Source organism: Enoplosus armatus, chromosome 1, assembly GCF_043641665.1.
Source record: "Enoplosus armatus isolate fEnoArm2 chromosome 1, fEnoArm2.hap1, whole genome shotgun sequence".
Taxonomy (NCBI): Eukaryota; Metazoa; Chordata; class Actinopteri; order Centrarchiformes; family Enoplosidae; genus Enoplosus; species Enoplosus armatus.
In genome coordinates this window covers 18,047,990-18,063,055 of record NC_092180.1, presented here as the reverse complement: position 1 = coordinate 18,063,055, position 15,066 = coordinate 18,047,990, and the positions used below count along the sequence as shown (strand labels likewise).

Genomic DNA, 15,066 nt, shown 5'->3' with positions numbered 1-15,066 from the left:
GGTTGATTTTAAGGTCATTGTCATGAGGATATTTCTAGCGCTCCTTTTGATGTTAGGCTGTCGACCATGACATTTAGGTTACCAAGTGCTGGGGGTTTTCAGCTGTGACCCTCTCATGAATCATTTATTTGTTAGGCAGAAATCAAATAGTTAGTTAGTTAGTTAGTTAGTTAGTCAGTTACTATGATTCAACATTAGGAGAAGTGGGAGTTGAGTTGGGCATGACTTGGTCAACAGTTTTAAACATTTATAAACTAACATTGTAAAGATGAAGGCAGATCATAAGACATGACGCTCGTGATCAATTTTACTACATGACATTAATGATTCAATAAAATATATGTGACCTTTGCTGTGTGATACAACACCTCTGCTCTTTAATATACTTTAAGTTTATTATAAACATAATTTATTCTGATGTAATTTCAGGCAAGATGCTGTGGGAAGCCCTGACAGTTGTTCATTTAGGCCTCTTTTTCTTTTTAATATGTTTCATATTAGGAAAAGCTCAGGTGTTACTAATAACATTAATGATGGCTACTATGACATGTCAAAATGTGTTCTGCCTTTAGTGAATGTGAACTACTATTTAAAAAATAATTTCAATCAATCTTTATACAATTCTTCAGAAAAAGAATGATGTCCCAGCTGACAACAGATCTGAACAAATATTTTTTTCTATCCAAAAGGGGGCCCCCCTTATATTAAAAAAAATATTTGTTCACACAGAAAACGTGGAAACCCCCGGACTAAGATGACTTCTTAGCTGTATCTCTTAACAAGGCTCCTGGTTGGTCCGCTGCTAATAAAAAGGATCTCAACCAGCTTTATTCAGCTCAAAATGGCTGCTACTCTGGCCCTTCTTTGTCCATGCCATACTGGTATTATTGATATGTATAACTTGTCACGGCTCCCAAAGGAAGTTAATCTACACTCCCGGTTGCTACTGATCATGAGGCCAGGTGCCATGTGGTTCTGGCTCTTTTCAGTTCTCCACCAATAAACAGGCCAAACAGCTAAACGGGCCAAACACATACATACTATAAAAGACATTATGTGGTTAAACATTGCCAAAACACAACTTTTTATTACACACATTCATTTACAGAGCTTCTGCAGAAGGGAAAACGTTACCAGTGAATTGACTAGTATTCATATATTTTACAAACTATGAAGATGCAGTTAAAGCAGGACAATATGAGTGACTACAGGTCCTTGAATGATTGTCAATTACTTCTGCATTTTGGAAATTGTCATGATGTGGTCAATTTCCTACTTTCTCTTACACCTAATTTGTTGCAAAGTGCGAGGTCCGTGTTCGGGTGTGACATATGTGTACGAGTATGTCAGGCACTTACTGTGAATCGGACTATGAACAGCCGGAGTCACATTTCTCAATTTAGAAATTGTAAACTATTATATTATATATTTTACATCAACACATCTATGTCATTGCCTTCCTAAAGCTTGTTATAGTAATTTAATCCAATTTTTTATTTATCAAAAACTAACTAGGATATTTCAAAAATAAACATTTAAGACAACTACAATAATTTGTTGCTGTTGAAGGTTTCAACTTTTCTTCCCTTTATAATAAACCTTGCAGGTCTAGTGTGTAAATAAGTGCAGCTGTTATTCTTACTCCGTAAAAGAAGCAACTGCAAAGCAAACCAAAATATGAGTCTTGGAAATGTAGCACAATATTTAACATATTTGGATAATCTATATTACTTTCCATGAGTCATATCAACAAATTTAGAAATTATATTATACTATAATAATTTCAGATCAAAAATACGTTGCTTCAATTGCCTGATACAGTCAGTTGATATATCTTATTTGAATTAAAAGCTTTAACCATATGTGATCCATAAGGTATATGTAAGATTTTTGGTTTTATGTTTTATTGCCTTAATAATAAGTTGTAGTGTAGTAAAGAAGTACAACAGGTAAAAGTCTTACCCCAAAAGGACGAGAAGAAAGGCAAAACTGAACAAAATATGATTCCTGGAAATGTAGCGCAACATGTCAACTCTCTGGATAATTTATTGCCTATTGTCCAATCAAACTATACCTGTAACTGCCAGACTATCGAACATCAGAAAACCCAAACTCAACTGAACTAACCACTGGCTGGACGCTCATTTCCTATGTAACCTAACAGGCAGGGCATTTGGTTTTTCAATAACCTACTAATGCACAGGTGGAGATTCTACTGAAGGGGGGGGGGCTCAGTGTTGGACTGACATCATCACCATCAGGAAGCTGCAGAAATGGCAAGTACATTCATTGAAGGACAAAGCCATAAGACTAATGTGCGCAATAAAGACAAAGAGAAAAAAACTCACAGAGATGCTACTGTTTGTCGGCGCACCCTCTTTCAGTTGGAGTCCAGGAAGCCAAAATGAATCATATTTAATAGAACACAGTGCGAGACCAAGACAGTACCTGCTTTTTGGCTTATTATTTTTGACAGAGAAGGCCAAGAGGGAGATCTTGTGTTCTCAAAAATAAAAAGATACACAGGCCACGTAGCCTACAGTACAACCACAGGCCACAGCCGTTTCATCACAGAATAAGTTAATAAGACAAATATTCTTATAATATTATAATTATAATCTCATATTATTTTTAGGGTGACTATGTAACATCTGTTCAGGGACTACAGACGAAAAACGAAGCTTTTGGGAGTAGGAGTAGCCCAAGTCCTTTATGGCATCTGAGTGTTGTTTAGAGTGACAGTTTTGTGTGGGGAGAGACCTCACACTGATACTGTTTCAGATCCTTTACTTAAGTAAAAGTATTAATACCACACTGTAAAAATACTCTGTTACAAGTAAAAGTCCTGCATTGACAACTTTACTTCAGTAAAAGTATGTAATTATTATCAGGAAAAAGTACTTAAAGTATTTAAAGTAATTATATATTATATCATTAGAATATTATTACTCATGTATTGTATTAATTAATGCAGGATTTTACTTAATTATGTGATAGTCTGAGGTGTCCATAGAGTAGGTGCAGCTACACCTGATAACTAACCAGTATGAAGGATGTAACTAGATACATACAGGATGTTCCAAATCAACAGTAACACCTGACAATATGTTGCAATCCAGGAAAGTAACGCTGCAGTAACACTTAAAATGTTCCTTTTTTGATTCAAGATAAGATGAGAGATGAGATAAGATCCGTTATTAATTCCTCAGCAGGGAAATTTGCATTGTTCCAACAGCATACAGGATAGTGCAATAGCAAGAGACAGTTAGATAAGTAAGAAAAATGAAGATATAATACAATAAAATAACAACAACTATAATTTACAAGTTTACAAATTTACAAATTCACAGAAACGGATAAAGGAATTTTACTGTATTGCACATAGAGAGATAATACTAGTTTGTCTTGATGCCATTGTAGTATTGTTGTATTGCTTTACATTGCCAGGCGCTCCTGTTGCTTTGTCTACATCCTGAACATTATGAAGAAAACATGGTGTCATTAAGTATAACGTTGGAAGAAATGACCCCGCATGATGTGTGGGAGAGAAGGGCTCCATGATTACTCAGGATGCACAGAGATTTATAGTGGTGGGGTGGAGTACTAGGTTCATTCTTACTCTATTTAAATGTTCTATGTAAAGAGTTGTCTGATGAGCCTGATAAAGGCCTCAGCCCAAAATGCATTGGCTACATAACAACAACAACACACAACTCCTCCGTGATAGTTTTTTTTTTTGTCAACATGTTAAACGAGTACCTGGCTGATTTGATACTGCAAAGTGATGCACAATGATGCAGTGGGCCCAGTGGTATCTCTTGGGTTACATTATAATGCAATTGGCCATCTTCAACTGGCGAAGGCACACGCATACCCACTTGCTAGGGAGCTAATAGAGCTGGCTAAACTATTTTAGACTTTTATAATAGAGAGTCCATGTTTTTCCTGTGAAAAACTTGCAGCACTGATATTTTCCTGACCTTGACATTCACTTCACCCGTCTGTGCCCAGCTGTACCGTCCACCTCTTGAGTCACGCATTACTATTGATACAATCACAGATGTTGCAGGTGGGAGGCCAGTGTAGGTTCTTCTTTTTGTTGCTGCACTAGCGGTCCCTGGTGGTTGGTTGAGATGCCTGCACAGTTGGCAGTGGAAGTGAGGGGAGAGCTCATTGCTGGTGGGCTGAAATACATATATACACAAAATTTAAATTACTTTGAATTACCTGCAGGCCCAAGGCAGATCATAGCTGCTGGCTGACACTTAATGGCCCACATGACAGGATAAGTCTAAGTCTATAAACTGTCTGCCTCTCCTGCTAAAACAGTAAAACATTTATGACAGCATCAAACCTTGCAAAGTGCTGATAACCTAAACATTACAGCAGGACCCGGATCTCTGTGTGGGGGTGCGTGTTTGTCACTGTTTCCGGTTCCGTGTGTATATGAGCATGTGTTCACAATAATTTCTATTTGTAAATCCATGTTCCCATGTCCAACTGTCTGTTGCAGAAGGACTCAAAACACTGTATAATGCTCCCTTTCAAAAACAGATTTTTGACCCAACCTGGGCTGGAAATGCTGCACTCATGTTAAATGAATTACAGAATGGGACTGCTGTGTGGACACAGTGCGCCATCTGCTGGGCAGTTATTAAAGTTACCGTTTTGATGCTGATGGCAATGTGTTTAAAGGGTAGTGAGATTTCTGCTTTGACGACTTTCTATAAACTGAGAAAATTAAACATTTTTTGGGTTTGCATTTCACACACTCTAACCTTTACAATAATTATTCCCATGAGAGGCATAGTAGAATTAAGTCTGTCAATTAAAAATAGTTATTGATGTTATTGTAAAAACCACACCTTGTCTTTTAGTTCGCAGTAATCTATTATGAGCTGTAGCGTCTTGAGGTAATTAATATTCTTGCATGTTCTGCCCATAACGTTTAGATAAAGTCTATGCTTCTGCCCTGCAGTGTCTATCTATCACTTCTATTTCTATGTGTGGCTCGCGAACACCCTTCCTCGCACAGCCTTGCGCGTTCCTTTTCATCCGCGTGCCCGTAAGTTAGCCTGTGTGTCTACGCTGAGGGGTTCCAACAGGGAAGAGAAATGCCGTCAAAAATCATCTTTGAAACCGAAGATCAAGCCATGGAAGAAGCTGTAGACACTGTGGCGGAGGCTAAAACCCCAAAGGTGAGCAGAGTGGGTCGTGTCGCCCTGGACAACCTAAATAATCCATGTAGCCAGCGAGACGTGCTGCCCCGGCTGCTCCATGTTTGACAACATGTGGCTGAACGTGCTAACCTGAAAAACGGCTAACCGGCTAGCTAACTTTTAGCAAACCAACGTAAAATAGATTTACGTAGCGGCACTAGTAATGAAATATTTTTAACATAATGTAATCAACTGCGATAAGTGAATGTGATACACTGCTAATGTATGTAATGTAATGTTAGCGGATGTTAGCCACTTAGCCTAGCAGCGAGAGGATCACGTGGCATGCCCATGTGTTTGGGAGCATATTTGTACAGCACATGGATTTACGGGATGACAACGTGGAGGCCTGAAGCGCACTGCTTACATCTGTGTGTATCTGCGCTGTGGGCGCGACGTGATGACGTGTTATACAGCTGTTCTCGTCAGCTGTTTGTCAAGTATATGCAAAACAATCTGCTCACAACAGTAAAATAATTTAATTATAGCCACTACTTATGTTGATTATTAATGCTGATTATTGATATGTTTTCACAAAACATTCCCGACTCAAGCTCCACTTACAGCAAGAGGAACTTCAGTTGGGATTGTTTTGTCAAACAGCTATTTCCAAGGCCAAGAATGAACTTGATGCTGAAGTTATAATATTTACTTTAACTAATTGTGTACTCTATATAGTGTCACAAGGTATGAAAAATAGCCATCACAAGATTCCAAAGCCAAAATAAGTGATCTGATGGAAAACAAGACTGTCTCTAGGTTGGCAAGTAATTTTTATTTTAGTTCACACAAAATATATGTACTTAATAACTGAAATTTATACCCAGTTCTGTCAATGCTTCAATTATTAACTTATTCCAGAATCATTAAGTTGTAATAATCATATTTACAAGAAATTAAAATAAAGTCATTATGTGGTGTTGAACCGACAGTGTTTCATTCATAAACAAAATGGAACATGATTCATTTCAAGATGACTCTGAAGTTAATCAAATAATTACGTAACAAATTTGTTACGTAATTATTTCCCTTAAGGCAATGACATTCTTCTTCTTTTTTTTCTAAACTTTGAGTAGCTGCACAGTATTTTCTTAGACTTAGACTTTTATTAATCCCACAGTGGGGAAATTTACACGTCACAGCAGCAAGATAGAAGGTTCAGAAACACACAGCAGACAAGCACTGTGTCAATAAGAATTAGAAGTATTTTTTAAAAAAGAAAAACCAATATACAAATAATAAATACAGATATAAAAAATATGGGGGACAAAAATAAATATTTACACTGAAAAATAAAAAGTATGTATTTGGTTTAACTGAAACCTATTTGCTTTTGTTGTTTCTGTTTTTAAAAAAATGAATAAAGATCAAGACCAAGGAGGGCAAGAAGCTGAAGAAGATGAAGCAGTTGGAGGACGAGGAAGAGCAGATGGATCCAGACTGTGAACCTCCAGCACCAAAGAAGAAAAAGAAAAAAGACAAGCTGCCAGTGGACCAAGTGAACGGCCACACAGATGAGGCCATAGACATGAATGGAAACAGTAATGATGTTGAAACACCAAAGCAGAAGAAGAAGAAGAACACTGAGGGAGACACAGAGGTCAGTGCTGTGTTGCTTCTAAAATCTAGTTACCAGTTGGGTAGATTTCCATTGCGTATTCTCTGGTTATGTCATGGTAGAAAAGGTCATACTCTGTCTCGTATAACACCGTCTGCTCTTTTATCCTCTGGTTTAGAAAAAAAAGAAGAAGCAAAAGAAAGCAATTGCAGAGGAAGCAACCAACGGACATTCCACCCCTGTTCAGACGCCCATCCAGACACCGTCCCAGTCCAGTGAAGACTCAGCTAGTGACAGCGAAAAAGAAACGGTACGACTCGCAGGCTGATTGTGTGCAGTTTTTCCTATTAAAATTAGTTGAAAGTTTGTGTTGATACTTTCGGTATGATAACTCCCCTTTTTGGTAATTTGAATAAATAATTGAGCTCTTTCGCAGTGGAGTTATTGGAGTTGTAGCATCTTCAGTTCTGGTGCATAGTTCAAGAGGAATCAAGGTGACCACCATGGGAGCTGTTATTATACTTCTGTCTAGGTGTTACATTTTGGTTATATTATATTGGTTCAATTTCATTTCGTTATATGGGAAAGGGAAATTCTGTAATCTTATGTGTTCTTTTGACCAATAAGCCTAACTGGTGTTGTAACCTGTTGTGACAAGCAGGATGAAAGTAGAGGCACAGCAGTGTGGTTAGAATGTGCTCACAAGAATGGGCTGGCCCGCAATATGGGAAGCTCACAGAAAACAAAACCACTACAAGATAACTGCAAAGCAACCTATTTCACAACTAGGCATATTTTCAAGCATTTAAACATTTCACAAATGATGTAAACTTAAATTAATCCATTTAATGTAACATGCTAGTTGTTTTCATTTTATATTAACCTCGACTTTTCAGCCTCAACACTTTTGGGGTTGTTTTCTTTAACAGACACTCTTCAAAGTCAGCTGCAGGGTAAGATAACAGTCAAATAGACTGACTCTGTTTTATTTGTTTAGGAGGAGACACCAGAGCAGAGGGAAGGGGCCTTCTCCAACTTCAGGATCTCCCAAGTCACCATCGATAAACTAAAAGGTAAACATCTTATTTACATTTTGTACCTTAGTTTTTACCATTGTGGCTCAAGACCAGAGATGTACTGGTACATGTTAAGAATCTGTATGTTTTGCTGCTCTGCACTTAGTTTTGGGCCATCATGTTGATAAAGTTGAATTAAGGCTGATCTTTTGAAAAAGTTTTGCAGACTGTGTGTTTTAACATGGTTGATAAACTTCACTTTATAACATATTTATGATGTCAGCTGATTTTTTTTTATTGAACACGCGTGATTTTTAATATTGATTGACCTTGAGAAGTGATGTGACATACAAGGTGTGTTCATTTAAATACTGAACATTTGAATTTGAAATTTGATGATCACCGTTATGGACTGAAATAAGCACATTCTTTTTTTTGAACAAATGACCTTCCATCCTCTGTCTTTGTCCCTGTCACGTCGTCCCATTTTCTTCCCATCCTCACTCTGTCACCTCTCTCTCTCTATCACGTCCTCAGCCCGGGGAGTCTCTCACCTGTTTGACATTCAGGTGAAGACATTTAATTCTGTATATGATGGAGAGGACGTAATTGCCCAAGCCCGAACAGGAACAGGAAAGACTTTCTCCTTTGCCATCCCTTTGGTGGAGAAGCTCCAGAAGGATTCAGTGGCGTTCACCAGAGGCCGGGCTCCCAAGGTGCACATACATACACTTTCACTCCAATCACTAAAAAACTAGCATCTGACAGAGTCCCAGTATCAGTTGCTCCCTGAGTATGTTTGTGTATGACTGAGTCTCCTTTCTGTTTGTCTGTAGGTCCTGGTGTTAACTCCAACCAGAGAGTTAGCTATCCAGGTCGCTAAGGACTTCAAAGACATTATCAAGAAACTGTCTATCACCTGTTTCTATGGAGGTAGCTCATACAACCCACAGAGTAAGTCTTATGCACACACACAGATACAAGTAATTCTTAAATAGTTCAAATCATTAAAAGAGCTAATTTATTTACATTGATGGCTTCTAATGTTTAATGTTATTTTCACTAATTAACCTGAAAGCTCATAACAGTACCTTGTACTTTAAATACCAGCTTGTTATTTATTCTTGTTTTGTTTTTGATGTGGTTTCACTCTGTTGTTTTAACAAAATACTTTACACATTAATATTAATAATAACTCTCTCCACTCTTCCCCTCCTGTCTAGTCGATGCTATCCGTAATGGTATCGATATTTTGGTTGGAACCCCTGGTCGCATCAAAGACCACATCCAGAACCATAAACTTGACCTCTCTAAACTGAAACACGTGGTTCTGGATGAAGTAGACCAAATGTTGGACATGGGATTTGCAGAACAGGTTGAAGAGATTTTGGCGTCATCGTATGAGAAAGGTAGAGTAGAACTGTGTATGTTTGTGAAAGTGAGTATGTATGTGTGTTCTTGTTTTCTATGCGTGTGTTCATATTTGTGTAGTTTTAGGATTTTAGCTTGTGTATCATGAAAGTTGATGAAATGATCAGTTTAGTGTGATCATGTATGTACAATAAGAAAGATGTGTGTGTCTCCAGACTCCGACTCCAACCCACAGACTCTTCTGTTTTCGGCCACCTGCCCCCCTTGGGTGTACGAGGTTGCCAAGAAATACATGAGACCAAAGTGCAAACATGTTGACCTGATTGGCAAGAAAACGCAGAGAGCGGCAACAACTGTAGAAGTAAGTGTGTGTGTGTGTGTGTGTGTGTGTGTGTGTGTGTGTGTGTGTGTGTGTGTGTGTGTGTGTGTGTGTGTGTGTGTGTGTGAGACAGCGAGAGAGAGAATCAGTTAGCGGAGGTGAAAGAGGTGAGGGCTGTGTGATGGGTGCAATTTAACAAGCATTTCAGCAATCTTAGTTCTTAGGCTTAGATCTCACAAAGTTGCCTGTTAAAGTAATTGGGACTGTAAAACACTCTCACACATAACTCCATCAGGAAAGCCCAGAAAGTTCATTTGCAGTAAAAACTTCTGTGTTTATCATCATCAGCACCAGTGAAATTGTACAGTACAAGTTAAAGTCTGCCACCTGGATTAATGAAAATGTCTGTCTTGGTTCCTCTCCCCCTCTCTCTCGCTCTGTCTCCGTCTCTGTTTATTTTTTTGTCTCCGTGCTTTCCTCTGCAGCATCTTGCCATAGCCTGCCACTGGTCACAACGTGCAGCCGTGATAGGCGATGTGATCCAGGTTTACAGCGGCAGCCATGGCAGAACCATCTTGTTCTGTGAGACAAAGAAAGAGGCCAATGAACTTTCCATAAATTCATCCATCAAACAGGTAGACTTACACACGTGTATGCACACAGTTTATGAATAGCTAATTCATACAAAGGCAATACATTACACCTTCTAATTTGTGAAGTGATCAACTGACATTTCTTATATCATGTGACTTCATAACAAGCATTTGATTTGAGAGTTTTGTAAGATTAGAGAGTTGTGACAGATTTGTTCATTAACCAAGGCTGATGCCTACTTAAAACCTTGATTGTGTTTAATGTGTCAGTTCCCCCAGAACCACACAAGTTTCTCATTTTATTTTGTTTGTATGTCTTCAGAGTGCCCAGTCCCTCCATGGTGATATTCCTCAGAAACAGAGAGAGTTGACGCTGAAGGGCTTCAGGAACGGGGCTTTTGAGGTTCTGGTTGCCACCAACGTTGCAGCTCGTGGATTAGACATCCCTGAAGTCGACCTGGTGGTCCAGTGTTCTCCACCCAAGGTATGATGTGTTGCCAGCAATCAACAAGAATTTTGTAACACAAGAATATCTTTGCTTTTATATCTTTCCTGTGTGGATGTTATGTTTTAGGTTTATAAATTTGTTCTGATTTTAAGGTGCAGATTCCATTCACATAAAACAATACATTCAAAAAACTAGCATTTGGCAACTTCAGATTGAGTTGAATTGAAAATGGAAACAGCTGCAGTACACTTATGTGCACTGGTTGATCGATGAATGAAGAATTGACTCTTAGCAGATGAATGTTAACTTTTCTATTAGCAGTGTTGCATAAATTGTGATTCATAAAGGCCTGTCGCCTTTACTGTCTGAAAATGTTTCTCTCTCTGTGGTTGGTGTCAGGACGTGGAGTCGTACATCCATCGTTCAGGACGTACGGGCCGAGCAGGCAGGACTGGAGTCTGTATCTGTTTTTACCAGAGGAAAGAAGAGGACCAGCTGCGCTACGTAGAAAACAAAGCAGTACGTGCCTTTTTCAATTCAGTTGAAGTAGAAGTTCGAGCAGCTTTACGAAAATACAAAACAATGCTATCAGTCACATCTGTTCTACACATGGGATGGAAGTGGACAAGAGGGGCGCAGAAGGAAGGGGAGAATCTAAAGTAGTAAGGACAGAAAAGCAGAGGAGTGAGAGTGTTTCATTCGAGAGGCCAGAGTTGAAGAAAGTGCTACTGCGCTACATAGTCAGAAATAGTGTGTAAAATTGCACATTTTATTGACAAAGACACGGCTTTCGGACATTCTATGCAATCTGTGTGACTCTTGATGTTTCAAACTAAATAGATTTTATTTGCTATTATTCCAGGGTATCACATTCAAACGAGTTGGCGTTCCCACTGCCAATGATATCATCAAGTCATCAAGCAAAGATGCTGTCAGGTAGGTAATTCTGGAGAGTGAGAGTCAAGTGGATATATTTTGATGTGTGAAACTACTGTAATATTTGAAACTTGGGCAAATTAGTGTTTAGGGTCCGTAAAACCTCTGTCCATCTGAAATCTCCTTAATCACGATACCGCTCAATGTGAAACAAATTTCCTGACAGAAACTGATTGATTTTATTTCTTTATCGTGTCCAGGTTTCTGGACTCTGTTCCAGTCACAGCTATCGGGTACTTCAGAGCGTCCGCAGAGAAGCTGATTGAGGAAAGAGGAGCAGTTGATGCTCTAGCTGCTGCCCTGGCCCATATTTCTGGAGCCACAAGTCTAGAGCAGAGGTCACTGCTCAATTCTGATGCTGTAAGTTTGGTTTTATTCATTTATACTGCAAGGGTTGGAAAACAACTGCAGGATGGTTCAAACTGCCACAGCCCTTGGACACACATGCACCGAAACATGTTGTAGTTGTCCCCCATTTGGATTCCGTCATGAATTTCATATGCTTTTACGTGCTGTATAACCATAATTGCATATAATTTACTGTTTCTGTTTTTTGCAGGGTTACACCACTGTGCAGTTGGTGTGTTCTCAGGAGATGCATAATTTGGGTTACGCATGGAGAACCATCAAAGAACAGCTTGGAGAAGAGATCGAGAACCACATTCACAGAATGACCTTCCTCAAAGGCAGAACTGTACGTACACACACAAACATGTACATATGTGAGGTGCTACTGGCGTTTGTTACATATCCTGATTTTTCAATATCAGATCTTCTTGTATTTTAGTGGGAGAATCATTGTGGAACTTTTTAGGTTCAGCTTGTCAAATTCTACTTTTATTAGCTTAAGGTTAAGAATATGGTTTTGAGTAACTAGGAAGACTACTGTGTACTAGGAAGAGTATATTTGATTTGGTGTATACAGTTATAAAGTTAGGCATGGATGTAGGCTACAAATATTTGGGTGCTTTTGTTAGATCCCACTTGTATTAGTAGTGTCTTACCAAAACAATACTCCCCCACAGTGCCTCCATAAATGAATTTGAATACACTTGGCAATTGAAAAGTAAATGGGAAACCTGGTGGTAAATCAAAATGCAAATTAAGAGAAGAATCTTTTTGAAAAACATTCGTTTTTAGTTTATATGTGAATTCAGCCACGGCAGCCACTCTCAACATAGTACACAACTAATTATCCACAGCAGGTAAAAGGCAAAACATCGGTGAGCAAAAACTAAATGTGTGAAACCCTTCTGTAGGTGTGACCATGTCTGTTGTGGCTCTGATAGCACAGCAGGTACAAAAACACTCACCATCTCACCCTTATTGTGTTTATTACAGGGAGTTTGTTTTGATGTCCCAGCTGACAAAGTCAAGGAGATGCAGGTGAGAACAACAGCGAAAACTCCCACCTGTTCAAGATGTGTGGTGGACTGTCTATAATGTCTTCAAGATTAAATTTGTGAAAACACGTACTATAAATATTTTGACAGTCTCTGACTGTGGTAGTCCTGCTAACATCCTTTTCACCCCACTTGATCCTTCAACAGGATAACTGGAAGGACGGTCGTCGTTGGCAACTAACTGTATGCACAGAGCTCCCAGATCTGGAGGAGAAGCAGTTCAGTAATCGTGGTAGCGGTAACCGAGGTGACAGAGGAGGGTTCAGAGGTGGAAGGGGGCGGAGTTTCGGGGGAAACGGTGGCCGTAGTAACGGGTTCCAGAAAGGCGGTGGTGGCTATAGCAACAACAGAGGAGGACACAAACGCAACTTCAGCCAAGCTTTTGATTATTGAAGTGCCAACCTGTGGACTGATAAGACTGACTGTCACCTATCTGGGCTGATTTTTTATTGGCTGTCAGTGAGAGGGATTGATGAATGGCTGGTGGAAATCTCCATGATACAACCTGAATAATAAGCTTTCAAATATTGATAAGGTTTATATACAGTACATTTAATGACCAATTTCTGCTCCCTGAAAATAAAGTGAACATCACGTTATCTGAGAAATTAGATTTATTTCTTGCAGGTGTAAGATCATATTTTCTGTGTACATTACATTAACACAGTACCACTGGCAGCCATTTTGTAACACCTGATGCGTGTATCTTTAAGGTGATACATTAGTTGAAACTCATGAAATGATGTGCTCTTAAAAGCTGAATTACATAATTGCTGTCCTGAATGGCATAGGATCAAAACATTGGCTAATCAACCTATAGTAAAAGGTTAGCATTATGTGATGACATGAAATTAAAGTTTGAATGTTAATCCACTGAGTTTTAGGTAAAGTTTCACACTTTTTTTGTACTGGGTATTTGGGGAATGGTGGCAGCAATCAGACTTGAGCCTCTAGAAGTCACATCATTCTGACCTAACAACTTGGAAACATGCTATTTGTTTCACGACTACACTAGATGACTCTTGAGTGTGTAGTACCTTGAAGGTGCACTGTGATAGGAGACACAGTCTCTGCTCTGCACCCACACAGAACAGTGATGAAACCTTTACAGTTGTGCTCAGTGTCAGATTGCAGCCTTACCCTCAGCTGAGATCTCTCTCCCCAAAAATATATTGGATGATTGCTTTGCAATTGCCTCTATTTAAAACTGTTTCTACTGTTTCCATTCATTTGAATGAAATTACTTATTCATTAAAAAAGGTCAACTCAGGTTGTGTTTTGTCTTCTTTTAAAGGGGTGTGAAATAACCATATATACAAGTACAAATGTTTTGCAGAATAATTTTCAATGTTATCTGCCTCCGGGAACCTCGATGCTTTTGACTTCAGCTAGCTTTTAAGACGATACAGTCATGCGCATGAATGGATCAGTAACAATTTAGTTAATGTAATCTACAAAATTCTGTTTTAAAGTTAGGACTGCTAGGAGAGTACACCAAACTGAGGAGAAATTACTGCACAGAGTACAAATTATGATGAGGCTTTTGGAACTATATGTCACACTACCTGACCAATTAATCCCTACTCCCTTACTTACCTCATGAAATTCCACTTGCCCCTCACACCTTCAGTACAGGATTGCTGGATTATGGTGCACAGCAGTCAAACATTGCTCACGCTGTCCGAGCCCATGAGCTGCTGACCATGTGAGTTTAATTTAGATATGTTTAAATGCAATTTAGACTTGAAAGGCTTTATTTCTGACATGATATATAGTTATATGCTTCTTTCACAATACAAAGAGATTGTCCACACACTTGAATTCAGTAGTTTTCCACACAGTTTACTTAAATCTTTCCAAGAAAATCCTATCCCTAACCCTTGTAAGGTGCAGTGTTACAATTTGTATACATGATTGGTAATTGGTAATTACACTGATGCCATCTTGACACAATATTAAAAATTCAACACATTAATATAAATTACACCATAAACTATTCAGAGTATAAAATATATGAGGTCTAACAATAAAATGTTAAAAGTATTCCTCAATAATTCATGTGCAAATATTGCATTTAGGACTGGCACTGTTTCCTGGGAGCAACACATTCAAGTACTTGTTTTTTAACCTGAATAGACAAGAAGGTCATACATACATTTTTCTTGAACAAATTAAATGGTTTGCTTCTACATCCAGTCCATTA

The 15,066-nt window shown here is 38.7% G+C and overlaps 1 protein-coding gene across 1 annotated transcript; it reads left to right on the top strand.

Moving 5' to 3' along the window:
- The first annotated feature begins 5,061 nt into the window (after positions 1-5,061).
- On the top strand, positions 5,062-14,132 carry ddx21 (DEAD (Asp-Glu-Ala-Asp) box helicase 21). Its single transcript, XM_070903087.1, has 16 exons — positions 5,062-5,198; positions 6,586-6,819; positions 6,956-7,087; positions 7,775-7,850; positions 8,331-8,509; positions 8,630-8,747; positions 9,017-9,202; positions 9,380-9,525; positions 9,969-10,118; positions 10,399-10,560; positions 10,924-11,043; positions 11,387-11,460; positions 11,661-11,820; positions 12,020-12,154; positions 12,802-12,846; positions 13,011-14,132. The coding sequence occupies exons 1-16, from the start codon at positions 5,115-5,117 to the stop codon at positions 13,254-13,256; spliced, it is 2,247 nt and encodes a 748-aa protein (XP_070759188.1). The 5' UTR covers positions 5,062-5,114; the 3' UTR covers positions 13,257-14,132.
- Positions 14,133-15,066: the final 934 nt, after the last annotated feature.

What these genes read in the sequence shown, in the direction of transcription:
- ddx21 (XM_070903087.1), top strand. Translation starts at nt 5,115, where the DNA reads ATGCCGTCAAAAATCATCTTTGAAACCGAAGATCAAGCCATGGAAGAA. An exon ending in TCAAGCAAAGATGCTGTCAG is followed by an intron (nt 11,461 to 11,660) that starts GTAGGTAATTCT and finishes TATCGTGTCCAG; the next exon opens with GTTTCTGGACTCTGTTCCAG. An exon ending in CCTTCCTCAAAGGCAGAACT is followed by an intron (nt 12,155 to 12,801) that starts GTACGTACACAC and finishes TGTTTATTACAG; the next exon opens with GGAGTTTGTTTTGATGTCCC.